The 22873-nt window shown below is 35.1% G+C and overlaps 1 protein-coding gene across 2 annotated transcripts in view; it reads left to right on the forward strand.

The window, feature by feature from the left end:
- The first annotated feature begins 3380 nt into the window (after nucleotides 1-3380).
- The window catches only part of jag1a (jagged canonical Notch ligand 1a), a 32741-nt gene continuing 13248 nt past the window's right edge, over nucleotides 3381-22873 (forward strand). For both annotated transcript variants that reach the window (XM_016470031.1, XM_016470042.1), the window contains exons 1-13: nucleotides 3381-3645; nucleotides 4002-4310; nucleotides 10469-10526; nucleotides 11574-11831; nucleotides 13122-13182; nucleotides 13880-14010; nucleotides 14129-14248; nucleotides 17028-17141; nucleotides 18084-18197; nucleotides 18484-18597; nucleotides 20090-20136; nucleotides 21578-21751; nucleotides 21861-22011. In XM_016470031.1, coding sequence (XP_016325517.1) covers nucleotides 3574-3645; nucleotides 4002-4310; nucleotides 10469-10526; nucleotides 11574-11831; nucleotides 13122-13182; nucleotides 13880-14010; nucleotides 14129-14248; nucleotides 17028-17141; nucleotides 18084-18197; nucleotides 18484-18597; nucleotides 20090-20136; nucleotides 21578-21751; nucleotides 21861-22011 — 1723 coding nt within the window. In that variant the 5' untranslated portion in view covers nucleotides 3381-3573. The remainder of the gene's footprint in view (nucleotides 3646-4001; nucleotides 4311-10468; nucleotides 10527-11573; nucleotides 11832-13121; nucleotides 13183-13879; nucleotides 14011-14128; nucleotides 14249-17027; nucleotides 17142-18083; nucleotides 18198-18483; nucleotides 18598-20089; nucleotides 20137-21577; nucleotides 21752-21860; nucleotides 22012-22873) is intronic.

A 22873-nucleotide genomic window follows, 5' to 3' on the forward strand; every position in this document is an offset into this window, starting at 1 on the left:
TAAACCACATAAACATGCACACACACACACACACACACACACACACACACATACTAACACAAAGCACCACATTACTGTAAAACATCCCAGATATCAATCCAAAAACAAAGTCAAAGGTAAACAAATGAATAAACAAACATGCAAACAGACAAAAAACACAGACTGATAAAGTTTTTCTCATGAGGGTGAGGCAACCCTTACATCGGTCATGCATGAATAAATAAGGCGTGAAGATACAGGAAAGTAAAACCGAGTGCCTCGTGAAGCACAAGGAGAAAGCGTCAGATCCTGGCTGCTTGACAGCGTATCGCTGCCTGTGGCTACACGTCTACTGGGACGCTAATATTGAGCTGCTATGACGTCACTGTGTTTATGAGTTCTGAGGAATTGGGAGAGTCTGAGAATCCTTGATAAAAGGCTTGATAGGCACCTGGATTTATCCCAATAGTTTTGTCAACACTCTGCCGTATCACACCTCAGTTGTTTCTTGAGCACAAAGGGATATAGAAGATGAGAGGGCAAGAGATTTCAATTTGTCAGTAAACAGCATTCACAATTTTCCTTCCACAATGCATTGTATTTTAAAGTGAAACATGTGAGAAAAAGGGCTTTCTTTGAAAAAAAGAAAGGCAAATGTCATGTAACCTGTTCCAACATCCATAATCCCATTTTATTTATCCTGAAAAAATATAGAATAAATTGGGGGAAAAAAGACTGAGTGGTAAAGGTCTAGGAAAAGTTAAGAAAAGAAAAGAAAAAAGAAAATAATTTTTTTAAATATTTAAATAAATAATCTAAATATTTAAAATCAGAATAACATGCATGGATGAATTGTGCACAATAACAACAGTAATTAGGGTCCATTTTGAATTTATGTTGACATTAAAATGTAAAAAAAAAAATTATTCTGGTTTTGGAAAATGTACAAAACAGCAATACTATATTAAAGAGATCATAACTGATTAGTTGTGAACTACTGTTCAAAAGTTTCTTTTTAAAAGAAATCAATACTTTTATTTAGCAAGGATGCACTGACTTGAACAAACGTGACATAAACACATGTATAATAAGATTTCTATTTCTAATAAATGTTGTTATTTTAACTTCCCATCAATCAAAGAATGTTGGGGGAAGAAATCCAAGGTTTTCACAAAAATATTAAGTAGCACAACAGTTCTCAGCATTGATAATAATAAGAAATGTTTCTTGAGCATCAAATCAGCATATTAGAATGATTTCTGAAGGATCATGTGACACTGAAGACTGGAGTAATGATGCTGAAAATTCAGCTTTGATCACAGGAATTAAAAAAAATATATATTTAAATAGAAAATATTTATTTTAAATAAAAAAGTCATTCTGTTTTTACTGTATTTTCGATCACTTGGTTCACCTTGGTGAACATACGAGCTGTCTTTTATAATTTTCAAACAGTGTTTATTTGTTCATGAGATGAGTCTCTTTTTTTTTTACACGTGTGGATGAATCATACCTGCTCTCTTCCTTGTCTTGTCAATGTAATGCAGTTCATTCTCAAGCAGAGGCTGAGGGGGCGTGTCCTAAAGGGAGGGGTGGGCAGATCCGTTCCGGCCTGTGCCATAATCTATTCATGACAGCTCTTGAAGGAGACTGAGACCCAGCTGCTCTAATTTAAAAATAAAGACCCCCACCTTTATCAGCCCCTCCTTCCTCCATCTCTATTTCACAGGAGACCCCCTTTCTTCTCCATCCCCCTCAGTCCTGTCATGTTCTTTTCATTTGGGACTCCTCGAACACGGACTGGGAGATGATTAACCGCTTCACGTTTAGCTTTGAAAAGAGCAGTTTGTCGTTCCAAGAAAGAGCCGTCTCTGACCAGCTGCCATTACAGGCATGAAAAGACTGAGGCTGTTTCTGTGCCCAAAACAATGGAGAACTAGCAGGGGTCCTGTGTTGTGATATTCAGGGTTCTTGCTTATGAATAATATATGCATATTAACAGGACTGTCACAATGGCAACGTGCGTCGAAACGTGTAGCAAATCAACCTCATTAGAATGCAATCAAGTGAAGTAGTGAAAATGCAATAAGGCAGAGACAGCAGGAAAGAAGGTCAGAGAGCGATGCCTAACGCGATTCCACTGACATTCTTTGGCATGCTCACGCTCAGATAACGTCTATGCAGGCTCATGGGAAAAAACTGACAGATATCGTGTGTGTGCTGTCTGAGATGTACAAACCTGGACAGGATAGGCATCACTTAATTTTATGTGGAGGATGCACAATCTCTACAATCGATTGTCTTATACTGTGCACTTGGTGTTGATTAAGACAATGAAACATTAAAAATGTATTTTTAAAAACTGTATGACATAGCAATTCAATTAAATGGACTAAGGTTCAGTCGTGTCAATATATTTTAATTTGTTTTATTATAAATGTATTTATATATGGTAGTTTCGTACATATAAAATATACAATATCACATTTTATTTTAATTTATTTTATATTTTATTTTATTTTTTATGGAATTGATATCCTTTATTATTTTATTTAACATTTAACTGGTATTATTATATATTTATTTTTATAGTCTTGCACATATAAAATTATAAATTTTACATATAAATGATTATTTATTACTTTTATGATTATTTATAGATTTAATTTTTAATAATTAAATCCTGATTATCTTTATTATTTATTTAATATTTAACTGATTTTATCATACATTTATTACAATATTGTAGTCTTGTACATATGAAATTATTTATTTAATTTAATTTAATAATTTATTTATTAATTTAATTTATTAATTTAATAATTTTATATTATTCATTTATTTATATTCATTTATCTAATTTTATTTCATTTAATTTTAGAACTGAATCATGATACCCGTTATTTTTATTTAATATTTAACTGATTTTATTATATATTTATTATTATATGGTAGTCTTGTACATATAAATTATTCATTTAACACATACACACATTGTTATATAATTATTCATTATTATTTTATTTTCATTTTTGTTTTATTTTAAAACTGAATCCAAATACTCTTTCTTATTTCATTTCTGATTGATTTTATTATACGTGCTATTTATCATTATATAGTATACTTTAACATCTAAAATTTACAATACATTTCATTTTATTATTTCTACATTTCTTCCATTTTATTTTATAATTGAAATCTAACACCCTTTAATATTTATTTAATATTTACCTGATTTTAAAAAAGTCCATCAAATAATTAGGCCACAAAAAAACAGCTTTGGAAAACAAGGTGGATGTCATTTGCATGCATAGCCCCGCCCATTCATGCATATGTAATCCTCGCGAGTGTGGGCCCCGCCCCTCCCCCCGTGAACGCGATGTATAGATGGAGCGCTCTCCTGGCCGCACTCGCAGCTTTTCCTCTCCAGTCCGTGGGCATTGTTGTAAAAACAGAAGGACAATACAAGAATAGAGTGGCGGATAGTAGAACCTCAAAAGAGGCATCAGGGAATCTGTCCTCTATTGGACCTGAGTGCATGAGGCACTATATGAGTTTATTTTCACAGGCAGCGAGCAGACAGACAGAGGAGGCATGACTCTGAGACGGAGTCCAAGTTTTGCGGTGCTGTGCGTTCATGTGCTTTTGCGGTGCCTGTGGATGAGGGTACGTGCGGTTTGGCTTTCACAACTGTTTATACGACGCAATGTGAACATGCATTTGTGGATCGGATGACACTAATTAGGCTACTGAGTCGATCTCATTCGATTCATTTGGATTTTGAGACTTTCTTTTTGCAGTTTCCAACATTTTTGTAGGCCCTATGCGCTTTTTTTTCGTATTCGTCATCCTTTCCTATCAAAATGCTTGCTACGGATGCGAAAACGCAAAAAATCGAATTGGGTGCAAATACCTTTTTACACTGGAATAGAACTGAAAATGAATAGACTGAGAGATGACAAAGACAGATGTCCCATGTGACAAATACTGTACTCTTAATTTTGCATATTGTGTTGTTGCAGGTTTGTGAGGCGTCGGGGCACTTTGAGATGCAGGTTTTGTCCATGCAGAACTTGAACGGGGAGCTGCAGAGCGGCGTGTGCTGTGACGGCGCGCGCGTCGCGGCGGACCGCTCATGTGCGGCGGATGAGTGCGATACGTTTTTCCGCGTCTGTTTGAAGGAGTATCAGTCGCGGGTGTCTTCGGGAGGCCCGTGCAGCTACGGAAGCGGATCTACTCCCGTTATCGGTGGGAATACTTTTTCTGTCAAGCCCCTCGACGGCGCGAGCGATAAATCCAGGATCGTGCTGCCCTTCAGCTTCGCCTGGCCGGTGAGTTCAAAAGGCTGTTTTGGTAGCAAAGCCGTTGGGAAATCGTAATCTGATTAAACAAGTCTGGGATTACGGGAGACCGGGACAAGTTGTCACGCTCTTTACCACAGTAAATATTTCCCACGGTGGGTTTATTTGTGAAAGTCAGTTTGTGTATAGACTATTTGTTCAGAAGAGCCACTGTTATTGGCCAAAAAAATGTGACCCCGGACCACAAAACCAGTCATAAGGGTCAATTTTTTGAAATGGAGATTTATGTGCTGAATAAATAAACTTTCCATTGATGTATGGTTTGTTAGGATAGGACAATATTTGGCTGAGACACAACTATTTGAAAATCTGGAATCTGAGGGTGCAAAAAATCAAAATATTGAGAAAATCGCCTTTAAAGTTGTCCAAATGAAGTCCTTAGCAATGCATACTAATAATCAAAAATTAAGTTTTGATATATTTATGGTAGTAAATGTACAAAATATCTTCATGGAACATGATCTTTACTTAATATCCTAATGATTTTTGGCATAAAAGAAAAATCTATAATTTTGACCCATATTGTTGGCTATTGCTACAAATATACCCGTACGAATTAAGACTGGTTTTGTGCTCCAGGGTCACAAATGTAAATTTGTTGTGACAACATGCCCCAAAAGCTGATCATGTGAACCTGTGACAACTTGCCCCGGTGTCACCTACATACCATTTTCCATGATGCTTGCAGCGTCTCATTCTGTTTGTAAACATGCAGTCGACGTTTCTCAGGATTCTGATTTCCAGTTGTTGTTTTTGAACGCCGGTGTTATGCTACCAACACTGTATGTTTAATACTGTAAAGGTAGGTTTAGGGTTGAGGTAGGTGTACATGTTAATAAAGCCTCACACCACATTAATATCATGCTGGAAGCAAAATCTGCTGGGTAGCATTTTTCGCTGTCGAATTATGCTACCAACTGTTTTAATGGGAGGTAGCGAAATCTGACAGCGTAGCACAAATCAACAGAACACCGGTTCTGTCCCGTTCATGGCATTGTATGATGACGCTCAGGTTGGACAGGGGTTGTTACCCCACCCTAGCCAGCACAGTCCACCAGTATCCTCTCAAAATAGCAGGACAATGCGCTATAAAACACCTGAGTTTATCTCCAGCACCTACTGATGGACATTCAGAGGCTGTTTTACACACAATGGCCACAGGAAACTGCTCTTAGATATCCAGTCAGACCACCATTGATCATTTAAAGGGGGTTATCTCACTATCTCTAAATCTCTTAATGAAACCTATAGTGAGCTGCCTACCTAGGCAGCATTTTTGTGCATCATAGGTGCCCCGCTAGTCCAAAACTTGCATATGATGCTGGAAAATTAATGCTGTCTTGGTTGGTCCACTAGGTTTTGAGACACATCCAATAATGCAACCTTCAAACTACGCATGCATTCAGATGTGAGGGTTTTAAATTACCAGTGCTTATATACAATATTATGACAATATAATGCTGTATGCCAAAATAAAAAATGACAATACAATAGCAAATAATAAATCAACACATATTCTACTAAATATTTGCTTAAAATTCATAAAAGAATTCATATAACATGGTCATTGTTGGTTATTACATGGTTATTACACATGGTTATATGTTGATAATTTCAAAATAGCCAAAGATTGGCCAATTATTCATCCAAGATGTATTGTTATGAATATATTTAGCTTGTGATAGACCAACATATAGTTTGTTTTTTGGTCATTTTAAGATTATTGCCATTTGCTGATTACCAAGTACGGTTGATTGACAGAAGTGTTAGTCCCCCTTTAGTTAGTTCCCAAAATTGTCAATGAATAATATAAATGTTTTGGGTATATGTGAGAAAAGACTGTGCAAAATAAGTGTGAATTTTGTTAATTTTGCAATTTTTGCAATCACATTTGATACATTTTGACCAGTGACCACCACCTTGATTATCTTTTATTCACATTATCAACTTCTGTGAAAATAGGATGAGTTCCAAATCGATTCATTTTGAAATTATTTATTTGTAATTATTTTAGTTTAGGGTTGGTGAATTCATCAAAATCTTCAAGTCTCAATTATTTTATTTTATATTGATTAATTTTAAAATTATTTATTTCTAATTAACTTAAGTAAGTATTGTGTAAAATAAATAGGCCTGCACATTTAATTGCAGAAATTGTTAAAATAAAATATGAAATAGTGTGGTAGTCTTATATCAGTTGACCATTAGACATCAGCCTTTGAAAATCTCTTATCAGTCAGCCGCAACTTTTTTTTTGACCATCGCCCAAGGCAGATCTGATTGTGGCATCTATTTTTCTCCACTCTGAATCTGAATGGTGCAATTGTTTTTGCTGAAGCCCATGTTTCCTTTCACAACTCATAAGGCCGAGCTGTCAGTACGAGGTCAAAGCAAGTCAGTCTGATAGTCCAATTAGGGCCAGTTACCGTGGCAGCCGCGCTCAAACATCTCACCCCCTGCCCACGTCGATCAGAGCGGTCTAGACCTGCCTCACAGCCGCTCTGAATGCAGATTAATTAGACATTGTCATCTTGCATGCTTTCTTTTCCATCACAAGTCTACCTAGCAATTGAACTGTGTGCAGCCTGTGACGCTGGATTGTGGGACGGGGGTTCAACAAAGCGGGTTTACAAAGAAACACGGGGGGTCTTTGCATGAGTGTGTGTGTGTTCTGATCTATTTGTTGTTCGTTTTCGCATCATCAGCAGTGGTCAGATGAAAATGCAGGGTGTGTGTGTGTATGGATGTTTCAGACGGAGTCTTGGTAACCAGCGTCCTGCTGGTAGTGAACTTGGATGAGAAGAAGGCTAGAAGATTGATTGTACTGTAGATATTTCATGCTTCACTCATAAAAAAATCTTTGACGGTTCCGTAAATTCAGCGAAAACTTTTTTTTAAGAACCTTTTTCACTGTATAGGGTTGTTGAGTTGCTCTTTGGTGAGGTTCTGTTATATTTAATAGGTTCTCAGATCCATATATTGGTTTAAGGGATCTCTCAGTCATAATAACATCCTTTTCATTTATGTGAAATTAAATATGGCAACTGCTAAAGGTCTCTAAACTCTTAAAAATAAAGGTTCTGTACTGGCATCGATGGATCCATTTAGAACCTTGAACATTCACTGAATGATGGAAAAATTTTCTTTAGATTATTCAAATGTTCCTCACACTAAGAAAAACATAGTTCTTTTAAGAACTGGTCACTTAAAGGTTCTTTAGGGAACCCAAAAATGGATCTTTTATAGAACTGCTGTGAAAACCTCATTCTGGAACCTTTATTTTTAAGTCTGTGGGTTGTGAAACCCTTTTGGGCACCTTTACCTGTTACTTTCACTTTATAGAAGTTCACTTGTGAGGTTCTGATTAGAGCTGGCCGATATAATAGATTTGCAATGATTTTATTGGAAATGTAACTTGAAGCAACATCAGAAATATCTTGATGGTGTATGTTTAATTCAATTCTGTGAATCAAACTATATGCTTCAATAAACCAGTGCATGGAATTTTTTATATATTACAGGTTTTGTAAACAATATTTTGGTATTTATTGTTATATTGGCACATATAAATGAAAATGATCAAATATTCTTAATTAATTCTGTTCAAATAGTGAAAGACAAGCCTTGAATATTTTCTGTAACTAGATTTCTAGTTCTTGCATCAAACACGTTGAATCTTATTGGTTACACTGACAATTTCATTGAAATGATTGTTCATCTAATTGAAAGAAATGTGCTTTTAAGCCATTTCAGAGCAAATATTGAGACATAAATATTGAGATATAAACATTGAATACGGTCAAACAAACATCTCAATCAGTGTGACGTGAGTTCTGTCTGAGAGGCTCTTCATGTCTTTCTCACACTGTCTCTAGTTCAAATCACTGAGGTGTCACTTGGGGATGAGTCCTGTAAACCTACTGTGTCTTTCTGTGTGTGGGTTTGAACTCATACTGCACTCACTCGTCTGACTTCACCTTCATTTGTGTGTGTGTGTGTGTGTGCATGTGGATGGATGGATTAAAGCTCATAAAGGCCTGTAGATCCCTCAGACTGCAGAGGCAGGAAGAGCCGGCATTACTGGTGTGTGTGAGGTCTCAGATCTCAGAGACTGTTTTCAACATTGATACTAATCAGAAATGTTTCTTGAGCAGCAAATCAGCATATTAGAATGATTTCTGAAGGATCATGTGACACTGAAAGGCTGCTGAAAATTAATAATTGCTATCACAGGAAATTACATTTTAAAATATATTCAAACTGTTAATTTAAATGGTAGTAATATTTCACAGTATGATAAAACATTTGAAACTTTCAGAAATTATAAAAAAATCTTACTGATTTTCTGAATGGTAACATTTTTGTTTTTTTGTAAACTTTATACTTTAAGATTAAAGTATACTTTTAAATGTTAAATTTTTTTAACTGTCAGAATTTTAAACTTTTAAATTCAAGATTAAAATTTGAAATGTCATTGTCTAGCATTGATAGAATGTCTAGAATAGACATTGATAGAATGCATATTTTTAACCATTTAGCTCTAAAATTAGTAAAAACCTAAAATTATGTGAAGAGCGCATTACTTACTGGTTTATCATTTTTCACCCCATACTAACACCTAAGATACTAAGATAACTTAAAGGGTTAGTTCACCCAAAAATGAAAATTCTGTCATTAATTACTCACCCTCGTGTTGTTCCAAACCCGTAAGAACTTTGTTCATCTTCGGAACACAAATTAAGATATTTTTGATGAAATCTGAGGGCTCTCTGACCCTCCCATAGACAGCAAGGTAACTACCACGTTCAAGGTCCAGAAAAGTACAAAGATGATCGACAAAGTAGTCCGTGTGACATCAGTGGTTCAACTGTGAAGTTACGAAGCTACGAGAATACTTTTTATGTATTAAAAAATATGACGTTATTACGCCGGAATAAAGTCGTTATTTTTGTTTTCTTTGAGCAAAAAAGTATTCTCGTAGCTTCGTAACTTTACAGTTGAACCACTGATGTCACACGGACTACTTTGTTGATCATCTTGGTACTTTTCTGGACCTTGAACGTGGTAGTTACCTTGCTGTCTAATGTCATTGTCTAGCATTGATAGAATGTCTAGAATAGACATTGATAGAATGCATATTTTTAACCATTTAGCTCTAAAATTAGTAAAAACCTAAAATTATGTGATGAGCGCATTACTTACTGGTTTATCATTTTTCACCCCATACTAACACCTTGAAGTCTTTCTCTTAATTTGGACTAAATCTCACCCGTTTTAGACTACTAAGATAACTTAAAGGGTTAGTTCACCCAAAAATGAAAATTCTGTCATTAATTACTCACCCTCGTGTTGTTCCAAACCCGTAAGAACTTTGTTCATCTTCGGAACACAAATTAAGATATTTTTGATGAAATCTGAGGGCTCTCTGACCCTCCCATAGACAGCAAGGTAACTACCACGTTCAAGGTCCAGAAAAGTACAAAGATGATCGACAAAGTAGTCCGTGTGACATCAGTGGTTCAACTGTGAAGTTACGAAGCTACGAGAATACTTTTTATGTATTAAAAAATATGACGTTATTACGCCGGAATAAAGTCGTTATTTTTGTTTTCTTTGAGCAAAAAAGTATTCTCGTAGCTTCGTAACTTCACAGTTGAACCACTGATGTCACACGGACTACTTTGTCGATCATCTTTGTACTTTTCTGGACCTTGAACGTGGTAGTTACCTTGCTGTCTATGGGAGGGTCAGAGAGCCCTCAGATTTCATCAAAAATATCTTAAATTGTTTTCCGAAGATGAACGAAGGTCTTACGGGTTTCGAACAACACGAGGGTGAGTAATTAATGACAGAATTTTCATTTTTGGGTGAACTAACCCTTTAAATCAGCAGAATTTGAAACACAAATGTTCAAAGAAGACATAAAACTCATACAATATCACCAAATGTGAGATTTACTGACGATGCAGCACTGGGCCGATGGAGCGAGTAACATTTCTGTCAACTGACCTGAAGCTCTCTCACCACTGGATCATTGTGAATGAACATAAAATGAACATTATCCAATTTAAAGCGATTCTTTGAGATTGTGTGTAATGGTGATTTAATGTGTTATTTCTTTCTTGCAGAGGTCATATACGTTGATTGTGGAGGCTTTGGACTTCAATAATGACTCAAGCACTGGCAGTGAGTATCTCTCATTCTCTCTCTCTCTCTCACACACACACATACTCACACACGCACATTATTCTGTATCTTTCAAGAGAGTACAGTCAGAAAGGGACAATGAGAGAGAGCGTGCGTGAAGGCAGCATGCAGCATGTGTGTATTTCTGTGTATTTCTGTGCGTGTGTGTGTTGTGGATGGCTGGCAAACACTTCTGTTACTAAACCACTGCCTGCACCTGCTTGCATTCATCAGTCTTTTAAACACATTGTTATAAGTGTGAGACAATCTTACACACACGCAGCAGGGAGTAAGTTAGAAATTTGGGTCATTACTTGCAATAGTTTTGTGTAGAATCAAAAATGTAATGTGTGTATAATACATTTTTATTATTTATCCCATTCAGATCTAAATAAGTGTGTGAGTGTGTGCCAAATCTGAACAGGAGGGCAAATATTGACTTGTACTTAACACCAACATGCCAAGTAGCCTTTAGCACGGGTCCAGCTTCTGTAGTGCAGCATTCATTATTAACACACACACACACACACACACACACACACACACACACACATGAATGCCATTAGTAAATGCGACAGCAGTGAACATAACCAATCAAATGATTGCTGTGTAACTAGTGATTAAAAACAAAATAAAGCAGTTGTGTTCACAAACAATAATACTCACAGTAATTCAGCAGTATATTTAATGTATACTGTGCACAATTAATGAACTGGGAATAAAATCTACTGTAATTTTATAATAAATATATTTTATGTAAATATTTAAATTATATTAGAATTTATTTTTTTTATTTAATTTATTATACATACAATAAATAGTGTATTTAAATTCATACACAATAGACATTTGGCCTAATATCTGCCTTTGTGTCTCAGAAACCTTTCACCTTTAATCCATAACACAAATCCGCTTGTTGTGATCAGATTTTGTATGCGTCAGGGTTGTGTAAACTGGCGTAATTTCACAGTCATGCTGAGCAGAGGCCTAATTAAACCACAGCTGCCCGCTAAAGTGTCCATTTCTCTCTGTCTCTCACTCCTGTAGGCATTAATGGTCAGGTCATAGAGAAAGCGGTCCAGTCAGGCATGATCAACCCAAACCGTCAGTGGCAGGTCTTGAAACACAACGGCCCCGTGGCTCAGTTCCAGTACCAGATTCGGGTGACCTGCGACGAGCACTACTTCGGCTTCGGCTGCAATAAGTTTTGTCGGCCTAGAGATGACTTCTTCGGCCACTATACCTGCGATCACAATGGCAACAAGACCTGCTTGGAGGGATGGGCTGGCCCAGAATGCAACACTGGTAAGGGGTGGAGCCTTTGTCAGATTTACAGCGCTGTTGTGCATGAATTTATGGATTTCACATTTCATAGTTGAGGTCTGTTTCCATTGGGCACATTATGTGTGCACACTACCATTTCAAAGTTTGAGGTTGGTACGATTTTTTTATGTTTTTAAAAAGGTCTCTTCTGCTCACCAAGGCTGCATTTATTTAATAAAACATACAGTAAAAACACTAATATTGTGAAATATTATTACAGTTTTAAAATAATTGATGTCTATTTGAATATATTGTAAATGTAATTTATTCCTGTGATGCAAAGCTGTGAATTTTCAGCATTGTTACTGCAGTCCTCAGTGTCACATGATCCTTCAGAAATCAGTCTAATATGCTGATTTGCTGCTCAATAAACATTTTTTAACAGCACTGGAAACAGTTGTGCTGCTTAATATTTTTTTTTTGGAGACTGTAATGCATTTTTTAAACATTATTTGATGAATAGCTTATCAAAGTTCAAAAATGATTGTTCAAAAGAATTTTTTTTTAAAAAGAAATCTTTTGTAACTTTATTAATGTATTTTTGGTGACTTTTGATAAATTGAATGCATTGCTGAATAAATATATACATTTCTAAAAAACAAAACAAAATCTTACTGACCTCAAACTTTTGAACAGTGGTGTATATGTGTATATAATATCAGGAAATTAAAAAAAATGTCCAAACCTGAAATACTAATGGAAATTAATTACAATTTTAAAAAAAGTTTTAAAAGTATTTTAAGTATTTTAAAAACATTTCTGTTTTTAAAATATGTTTTAAATAATTTTATAAACATTTAAATCGGCTACAAATTGTTCTTTTAAAAGAAATTCACAAAACAATGAAAAAATCACTGAAATTTGTTGTTCAAAAAGTGTGGGAATGGGATTTCGGCTCGGTCAGACTGGACTCATACTGGCTCTGAATCACTGACCTCATAGGGATGTTGTTATTTGAGATTGTCACTATCACAACAAAGCTTTGGCTCACACACACACACAGCATCCCGTCTGCCAGCTAGTGTGTGTTGTTAGTGTTTAATACGGTGTGGGTTTGGGACAGTATTAGGGTGGATTTTATCTCTGTAATAGTGTTTATTCCCTCATTCACTCCCGCATGAAGAAACACGAGTGGAGGGGAGGAGAAATGACATCATGTTGGCAGATGATGTTCAGAGCGGCTGGAATGGCGTGATGAGAGAGAACTGCTGAGATCACACAGATGGAGTTGATAGCAGTAACCATATTCCTCTTCCTCTCTTGTTTTCTTAGCCATCTGTAAGCAGGGCTGCAGCACTGAGCATGGCTCCTGTAAAGTGCCAGGAGACTGCAGGTAACACATAGCATTTATTTATTCGGATAATCGATTTAATGATTCTTTTCCAATATCAAGTGAGCTGACTTATGTCTAAATAGGCAGTGCCCTTCTAAGGTAGCATGCTAACTCAAAAGCCCGTAGCCTCATAAGTAAGCTCAAACGAAACCAATTTTCTGCACTGGCCTACTATTAAGTGACTAATTTGGAACACTACGATGGCAACATATAGAATCTCATAACTAGGGCTGCAAAAATTGTTTGTTTTTTTTTATGATAGAAATTGCAATTTTTCTTTAAATAGCTTTTTTGTGCATTTTTGTAGGGCTGCACAATTTGGTCACATTTTTGTATATGTATTAAAATTGTAAAAAATAATAATTATTACATTATTTTGATTATTGTTGCTATTAAAAATAATATACAAAATATGAAATATTTTAATTGTAAAAATACTTTCTCCCTGTAAAATAAAAATAATATTTAATAATAATAATTTAATTTTACAGTACAACTGTAAAATTGCAATACTATTTTATATGCTTTAATTTGCTTTTTTGCATATTCAAATTTTAAATCATCAAGCTTTTATTTTGGCAGAAAACTGCAGGAAATCCTCCTAGGTAGGCAGCTCACCTGGTATTGCAGCAGAGTCACATTATGTTTCAGTGCATGTGGTACAGTATTTTCAGAGATGATGTTCTGCCCTTCACAGGTGTCTGTACGGCTGGCAGGGCGAGTACTGTGACCAGTGTATCCCCCATCCCGGTTGTGTGCACGGCACATGCGTCGAACCCTGGCAGTGCCTGTGTGACACCAACTGGGGAGGGCAGCTCTGTGACAAAGGTAATTCTATTCTATTCTATTCTATTCCACGCCATTCTATTCTATTCTATTCTATTCTATTCTATTCTATTCTATTCTTCAGCCTGGGTCATTTGTTGAATTGTTTTGTATGGCATAGACTTGAACACCTGTGGCACGCGACAGCCCTGTCTGAATGGCGGCACCTGCAGTAACACAGGGCCAGACAAATACCACTGCGCCTGTCCTGATGGCTACTCGGGACAGAACTGTGAGAGAGGTGGGTCACACACACACACACACCTCACCTGGCTGATGTCTACCGTAAACATTCTGTAAATAAAAAAAAGAGGAAATTATGTCATGGGTGGGGGGGGTGGATGGGATGTGGCGCCAACTCCTGATTGAACTTTGTGACTTAAGTTCAGTTTCATTCTGAGTATTATGAATCACAAAAAACTTTTTATTTAATACACTACAGTTTGGGATTGGTAAGATTTTTTTTTTTTTTTTTGGGATAAGTCTCTTATGCTCACCCAGGCTGCATTTATTTGATCAAAAATACAGTAAAAACAGTAATATTGTGAAATATTATTACAATTTAAATGAACTGTTTTCTGTTTGAATATATGTTATAATGTAATTTATTCCTGTGATCAAAGCTGAATTTTCTGCATCATTACTCCAGTCTTCAGTGTCACATGATCCTTCAGAAATCATTCTAATATGCTGATTTATTATCAATGTTGGAAACAGTTGTGCTGCTTCATATTTTTGTGGGAACTGTAATACATTTTATTTCAGGATTCTTTGATGAATAGAAGTTCAAAAGAATAAAATCTTTTTCTAACATTATAAATGTCTTTACTGTCACTCTTGATCAAATTAATGCACCCTTGCTGAATGAAATTGTATTTGATGTGAGGAATATTCCACATTCATGGAAGTACTGGAGAAAAACCATCATGGATAAAATTCTGATTGATCTGAATTCTCCAAAGAAGAAAAAAAGTTCGATAGATGTTTTCTTGAGTGCACAGTTTGCATGTTTTTGATCAGAATCCCTCACGTTACTTATCAGCGAGTCATCAAATTAAGCCATGTATTGTGTTGCAGTTCATGTCAGCCATCTGGCGAGAAACTCAGTTTTATTTACTGGCCAAAGCCAAATTTGACTCACATTTGGCACTTGGTGACGGTTAATTTTGGATCCTTCATGTCCATATTTCTCTTTTCTCGATTCTGTCATCTATCTTTCTTTGGACAGGACATTTTTATGCGCAGTAAGGGAGAAAAGAGCAGAGAGACACACACGCAAACATACACTTACTAATCAAGCCGTTCGTATCCTGGCCAAGCCGAAGAATGCAGTGTGCATTCATTTGATTTGGGCAGAATAATGCATCACATCGTGTCACATATGTGTGCTGGAAAAATAGATCTGTTGCTCGGGTTGGTTTGGCACGGTGTGTCTTCTGTCAAACACACTTCACCAGGCCATCCTGGATGCAATAATAGAGATATTTTCTTGTTCTGCTGTTTTGGTTTTGCTCTGGTTTGCTTCGATTTTTGTTTATCCTTTTTCTTGTCATGTTTTATTGGAAATACAAGCTCACGGCCTCTTGCTACACTCGTCTGTTTTTGTTGGTGGTCTCTGTGCGGTGTGAGAAAGGCCAAAGGGGCTTTCCCGTCCACTGACTGATCTGATAAAGAGCGATAGAGCGAAGAGAGGGAGTGACTGGGAGATTGAAAGGGGAAAACCAAGACGTGACCCTGCCTGACTGTCTGTGAACTCTAAGACAATGTGATTTGAAGCAATAAAACTCACACTGATCCTTCTCTCTCTCAGTTGAACATTCAGCTGACCCTTTGCTAAACTCTGCGACTGTGGCTTGCTCTGAGAAGCTTTACAGAACATCTCATGATCTCTGAATTGGGGAAAAGCCCTGTTTTCAGTAAAGCTTTACAGAAACAGAGGACTGCTATATATTTGCATTAGAAAACTGTAAAAGATTTTTTTTTTGTGGCAGATATTAGTGAAATGTCAGTTTGCATGCTGTAACTGAGCATTTGTATTTCCACAGCATTGTAAAATAAGTAAAAAAAAAAAAGTCATAATGTACAGTCAGTGGGTCATATTTATTTTAGTTATTTTATATAGTTATTTTAGTATTATTTATTTACTATTAGAGTATTTATCAATATTTTGAATTGCCTTTATTATTTATTTATTTTACTTAATTTTTAATTATGCCTTTATTTATTTTGCCAATATTTTCAGTTTTTGTTTTAATTTTAGTAAATGTTTCAGTATTTTTTGTCATTTTTATTATTTTTTTAAATATTTTATATTATATTTTTTTCCTTTTATAAATGTAGGTATATTTTTATTTCAGTTTTAGTTTTGGTCATTCTAGTACTTATATAAGCTTAACTTAAACAACTTCTTCAGTTAGTTGCCAAGGCAAATGTTTTTAATATTTCTTTGTAAAGTTTTAATGTTTTATTTTATTTTATTTAAATTTTTATATATATAGTTGTATTATTTCAGTTTTAGTTTTAGTAATTCTAGTACTTATATAAGCTTAACTTAAACAACTTCTTCAGTTAGTTGCCAAAGCAAAATTTCTAATGTTTCTTTGAAAGTTTTATTTTATTTTATTCTTTTTTATTTTGTTTTATTTTTTGCAATTAATAAAACCTATTTTTAATGGTTTTCATTAACAATAACAACACTGCCTGACATGAAGTGACTACTAACCAACTAACTGGTTAAATAAATGGACATGAATTTTTGATTTGAGTTTTAATTATTATTACGTGAGTGGAAAGAGACCGTGCAGTCATAAGATGACATGAGACAGGCAGAGGCATACACAGTGCTGCTAGATAGAAAGGGAGTTTGTCATTGTTTGGCAAATGTGTGGTCCATGTGTTTTATTTTGGGGTAAAATGTCTGTGTATTTTGTGCATTCCTTTGGAAAATGCTGTTCTGTCTCAGTTTTGCTTTGATTGTGTGTGAGCACTACATTATAACATCTCTCTCTGGCTCTCTGCAGCGGATAACGCCTGTCTGTCTGAGCCGTGTCTGAACGGAGGCAGTTGTGTGGAGTCCAGTCAGGGCTTTGAGTGTCAGTGTGCGCCGGGCTGGACCGGACCGTCCTGCAACATCAGTAAGCCATCTCTGCACTGTCTCAAACTGCTCAGATTGGCCTTTGGTTTTTCATACATCAAACTACTTTGAAGGAGAGAGCTGAGCCATATATAGAAACCAGAATGAGACTTGGAGTTGGGCTCTTTTGACTCAAGCCAGAGAGCAGCCACCCAGAATAACCGAGCAACTGCATGTCATCACATTAAAATCACTCAGAACACCGTAGCAACGGCATAGCAACACCATTTGAACTTTTTTCAATTAGGCTATTTGTCCCTTATTCTACAAGTAAAATATCCTAACTAGGGGTGGGCAAAATTGTTTTTGTGCTTAAAAAACAAAAAAACTTGCCAGTAGACAAGCAAACATATGTTCTATGAAAATATGTCTTACACAATGTTGCTTTTCAAATAAGCAAATCTTGCTTTAAGGATGTTTAGAAATTTTTGCTTTAAAATAAGACTAAGAAAATACTTATTACTAATGATTAAATAATAATGTTAAAAATATTAATTATATAGTATAAATTAAGATTTTAATGTAGTTATATTAGTTATTATTAAGAAATATATATTAATGATTAAATATCATTAACAACAGTGGCCAACGTTAATAATAATAATAACAATAATTGTCATTTTTACAGTACTTTTGGAAATAGTATGATTTTTAAATATTTTGAAAGAAGTCAATTTGATCAAAAATACAGTAATACAGTTGCTATTAATAAAACTAAAAAATACAGTAATACAGTTGCTATTAATAAAACTATTAGTAATTTGCAAAATGTTATTATCATTTGAAATAACTGTTTTCTATTTGAATATATTTTAAAATGTAATTAATTCCTGTGATGAATTTTCCTTCAGAAATCATTCTAATATATTAGAACAAGATAACTGAAACCAAACTCTGAATTTCAGAAGTCTCTTAAACTATGATGTCTCCTCCTCTTCCTCAGATGAAGATGACTGCAGTCCAAACCCGTGCAATCACAGCGGCGTGTGTGTGGACCTGGTGGACGGTTTTAAATGCATCTGCCCCACGCAGTGGACTGGAAAGACCTGTCTCATTGGTGTGTGTGTGTGTGTGTGTGTGCCCCTCTGTGTGCCTCCCTCTCTTTCTTTGAGTCAGGGTGTGTTTGTTCAAAAATCCAATTTACCGTGGTAACCGAGTCAGCCTTGGAAGAATTTAAGTACCAGACCACCATGAGACCCCCGCCGCTGATTCATACAAGAGCGCATTTACAGTCCATTAACACACACGCACAAATTCCTGAGGGACGCTTGGCTGCGTGCGTATCAGTCTGATTGTAATTTAGACTGCGCTCATGCTGATTTCTTTTGTCATTTTTGGCTCAGATGCTAATGAGTGCGAGGAAAACCCGTGCGTCAATGCCCACTCCTGCCGGAATCTGATTGGCGGATACTTTTGCGAGTGCCTCCCTGGTTGGATGGGCCAGAATTGCGACATCAGTAAGTATTTCACGGTTTCAAATGAATGCAGGCAGAGTTTGAATTATTAGGAGCTCTAAAAGAAGTTCAGATGTTTGCATATCATATAGCAGTGTTGGGTGTAATGCATTACTAAGTAATTAATTACTGTAATTTTCCACTGAAAAAGTAAAGTAAGGGATTACTCTTAATTTTTCTGTGATTTAATTACAGTCACCTCTAATATAATTGCATTAAATACTCTATAGACTATAGAACAATTCTCTGTAAAACAATGGTGCAGTTAAAATCAAAATATTACATCTAATGTTAAAATGAATTTTTTTTAATGTAACCTTCATTTAAACATTTTGGTTTGGTCATATATGTATATATATATAGTTTTTTTTTTTAAGAATTAAAGAGCAGTTTTATGTCTGTCCTTGTATTGTTCAGCTGGACGAGATTGATATGGGATTTGGAAAGTGATTAGTAATAAGCAATGCAATACTTTAGAGAGAGTAATTAGTACAGTAATCTAATTACACTGTTGGAAATGTAATTAGGAGCTAGTAATTAGTTTCTTTTTTAGAGTTGTTAAATAAACCTATTAAAAATGTCTTCATTTGTTGCAATAAAGCTGAAATAAAGTCAAATTATTAGATGAATATTAGATGAAAAGCTTTACCGAAAATGCTTCCTTGACAACTAAATGAAAAAAAAAATTATGAAATACTAAAATAACCAAAATTAAAACAGAAATAAAAATAAATTAAATTATTATTCTATTAGTAAATAGAAATATAAAAAAAAAATACTAAAACTAAAAAAGACATTAAAAAATAATAATAGTATATAAATTATACTAAATAACACTAATATTACTTGCTAAGCATGACAGTAGTTGTCCATTATTTATTTCATATTTTTCCAAAAACTAGTGGTTTAGTGTGGCAAAATACAACATTGCTCTCTAGTAGGTTCATTGAAATGAATCCGTTCCAAAAAAATGATTCACCAATTAATTTGATTCATCAAACAGTTTTCCTAAAGATCCCAGCATGACATTTAAGCAAAGCCCTATCAGTTGTAGTATGGATATGAATGATACCTAAAATCGTGCAGGTCATTGAGAGAGAGAGAGAGAGTTTTTTTAATGACCAGACATTTAATTTTTGTCTGGTTGATAGTAAAATGGTCAAAAACAACTGAAATAGACTTACTGAAGGAGTGACCAGAGCAATATTTAGATACCAGAATATCAGAGATTTGGCAAATGCATTGCCACTTGTAAGTTTATTCAGTATTTTGACTAATTTTATTAGCTTTCAGCTGCTAAAAGCGTCTAGTATTCTCAGCCATCTCTGTTTCACATGTTTCACCTGGTTTAGAATCAAGATTTTCTCCCGAAAATGCCAAAAATGCAAATAAGTGTGCAGACTCTGTCTGGGCCTGATATGGAGCCTGATCTTGCTTTCTTGGCGTGATTTCTGAAATGTGAACTGATATTTTGATGGGTCCCCACCCCCCGCAGATGTCAACGACTGCCACGGACAGTGTCTTAACAGAGGACTGTGTAAGGTAAGGCCTCAAATGTTTTCCAGCGCTTTTGGCAGATGTGAAAACCCCCCGTTTCTATCACCTCCATCCATTCCTGTTTAAAAATAGCAGAAGCTGAGTCATGTTTTAGAGAGTGAACATAAAGACAAAGTGGTCAAAAAGACAGAGTGAGTTTGTGAAACGATCGGATTACCATAAACATTCTTGTCTCCTGCCCTTGTCTCCTATCCATTGTTTTTTCACTCTCTCTGTATACGTTGCTCACTCTGGTTCAGCGCTGTAGTCCAGAGTGGTGTACAGCTGGAATGCATTAGGACTTTGTCTGAGCCAGTTAGCTCTCAAAACACAGCGAGGAAAGACCTAATCAGTCCTGACAATCCCGTCTTTGATTTGATCAAATGAAACATGTTGTAATGGACTTTAGGTTATTAGTCCCTTATAGAAAGTAAAATATCTGTACTGGGGTGAGCGTTATTGTCTTGTGTTTGATTTATGCTTAAAAGAAAAACTATTTGTCAGTGGGCCAAGAAAATAAAATTCAAGATGCATTCTATGAAAGTATGTTGTATCTTACACAGTTTTGCTCCTCAAGTAAATTAATCTTGTATTAAGGATGTTTTTTTAGACATTTTTGCTTTAAAACAAGACTTTAATTTAATAATTATTAATATAAAGGACTAATTGTTATTGAATTATATTAATAATGATTATTAATACTATTAATACAGTTAATTATTTTAATGTATAGCACAGAAAAGTTAATAATAATAATAGTAATTGTTGTTGATGTTATTAATATATTGTATAGAAAGTAAGAATTCAGAAAATCTATAAATTATTAAATAATATTAATAATTATTGTCAAATCATATTATTAATAACAATAATAATAGTAATTGTTGTTAATATTATTAATATTATAATTAATGTTTACAGTAATTATTATTTATCATTTTACTCAGTTTGAAATAATAAAATACTAACAATAACAATAATTTTATTATACAATATAATATATTATTATTATTTCATATGGATTAGTGTCAATTATATTATTAATGATTGTTAATATTAATAATATTTATACAATTACTTTTTTTACTGTATAGCAAGGATGAATTGTTATTATTAATATTAATAATAATTATAATAATTATTATTACCAGAATTAAGAAATTATGCAATATATAAATACTACTACTACTACTAATAATAATAATAATAATAATAATTATTATTATTATTATTATTATTATTATTAATAATGTTTACAATAATTACTGTGTATCATCTTCATCAATATGAAAAATAACAACAACAACAACAATGATTTTATTTCACAGTATATTCAATTATTATTATTTCATGCAGATTTTTGTAATATTTATTTTTTGAGTGAATATACCATTACACCGCCCATTCCTAATGTCTCTCTCTCTCTTGCTCTGTGTGTGTCTGTCAGGATCTTGTGAATGGATATCGATGTGTGTGCGCAGCAGGCTTTGCAGGTGAACACTGTGAGCGAGACGTGAACGAGTGCGTTAGTCGCCCCTGTCTCAACGGCGGACGCTGCCAGGACGCTGTCAACGGATTCCAGTGTCTGTGTCCACCTGGTTTCTCAGGTGCCACGTGTCAGGTGAGCTCCAAAACCTTTTCTGGTCATTAATGATTTGTTGTAAACGTACCTACATAAACCTTGTGAGCAGGTATTTGAGTGTGTGTGGTCTGTGTGATTTTGTCTTCAGCTGGACATAGACTACTGTGAGAGCGGCCCATGTCAGAACGGAGCTCAGTGTTTTAGCCTGGCCTCAGATTACTACTGTAAATGTCCCGAAGATTACGAAGGCAAAAACTGCTCCCAACTTAAAGACCACTGCCTCATCACACCATGCCAAGGTAGGTTATAAAATTGAAAATTATTTTATCTTTATTTATTTCATTTAAATTATTTATTTCACTTTATAGAAAATAAATGGGATTTTTTACTTCTTTGTTACTTCTTTTACGTCTTTATTTCGCAAACCTGAGCTAGTTGGTTTACTGTCAATGAAAGACATCCGTTGAAAATCCGTGTTAGCTCTAGAGCGAATACTGGAGGAGTCCTGAAGTCTCCAGCTTCATTGAGTGCTAATCGGCGCTCTCTAAAGACTCCAGATCGCGAGCCTCATGTAAGATTATCTGGTTGGGCACATTCTGAGGTTTTAATGGGCACTGGAAATAGAAGTCCATTCTTTTTTTAGTCAGCGCAGCCGTAAGACTATCCTCATCTCAAGGCCTCGGCGCGTTTGATGCTGTGCCATTGTGTACACCGTAGCGTTAGCGATGGCTAACTCTAGTCTATTGGTCTCCTGGGCTGGAGCACCATGATAACAGCTAGGATATCGTTACACGACACATATGCTAACCCAGAGTGAGCTTACCGAGAGGGGAAAACCCACCGCTAGTCAGACTACATGACGACTTGGCTAATTCTTAGTCAGTGACATATTTGGATGAAGGCAGAGTTCCCATGGTGATGGAAACCCTGGAAATATTTTCAAATGTTATTTAAAAGTCATGTTAATTAAAAGATATCATATATAAATTATTGCTGGGCAACGATTAAAATTGTTTCATTGCGATTAATCACATGATTTTTCTGCGATTAATCACATTGTTATGCACAAAATTCAGTCATGAATTCAAAAGTAGTGTATTGCGCAAAACAAAACTGCAATAACATTTGGTTTGCAAACACTTTAAACAAATAAGGTGCTTT

The sequence above is a fragment of the Sinocyclocheilus anshuiensis genome, unplaced genomic scaffold (genome assembly GCF_001515605.1).
Source record: "Sinocyclocheilus anshuiensis isolate Anshui unplaced genomic scaffold, SAMN03320099.WGS_v1.1 scaffold469, whole genome shotgun sequence".
Taxonomy (NCBI): domain Eukaryota; kingdom Metazoa; phylum Chordata; class Actinopteri; order Cypriniformes; family Cyprinidae; genus Sinocyclocheilus; species Sinocyclocheilus anshuiensis.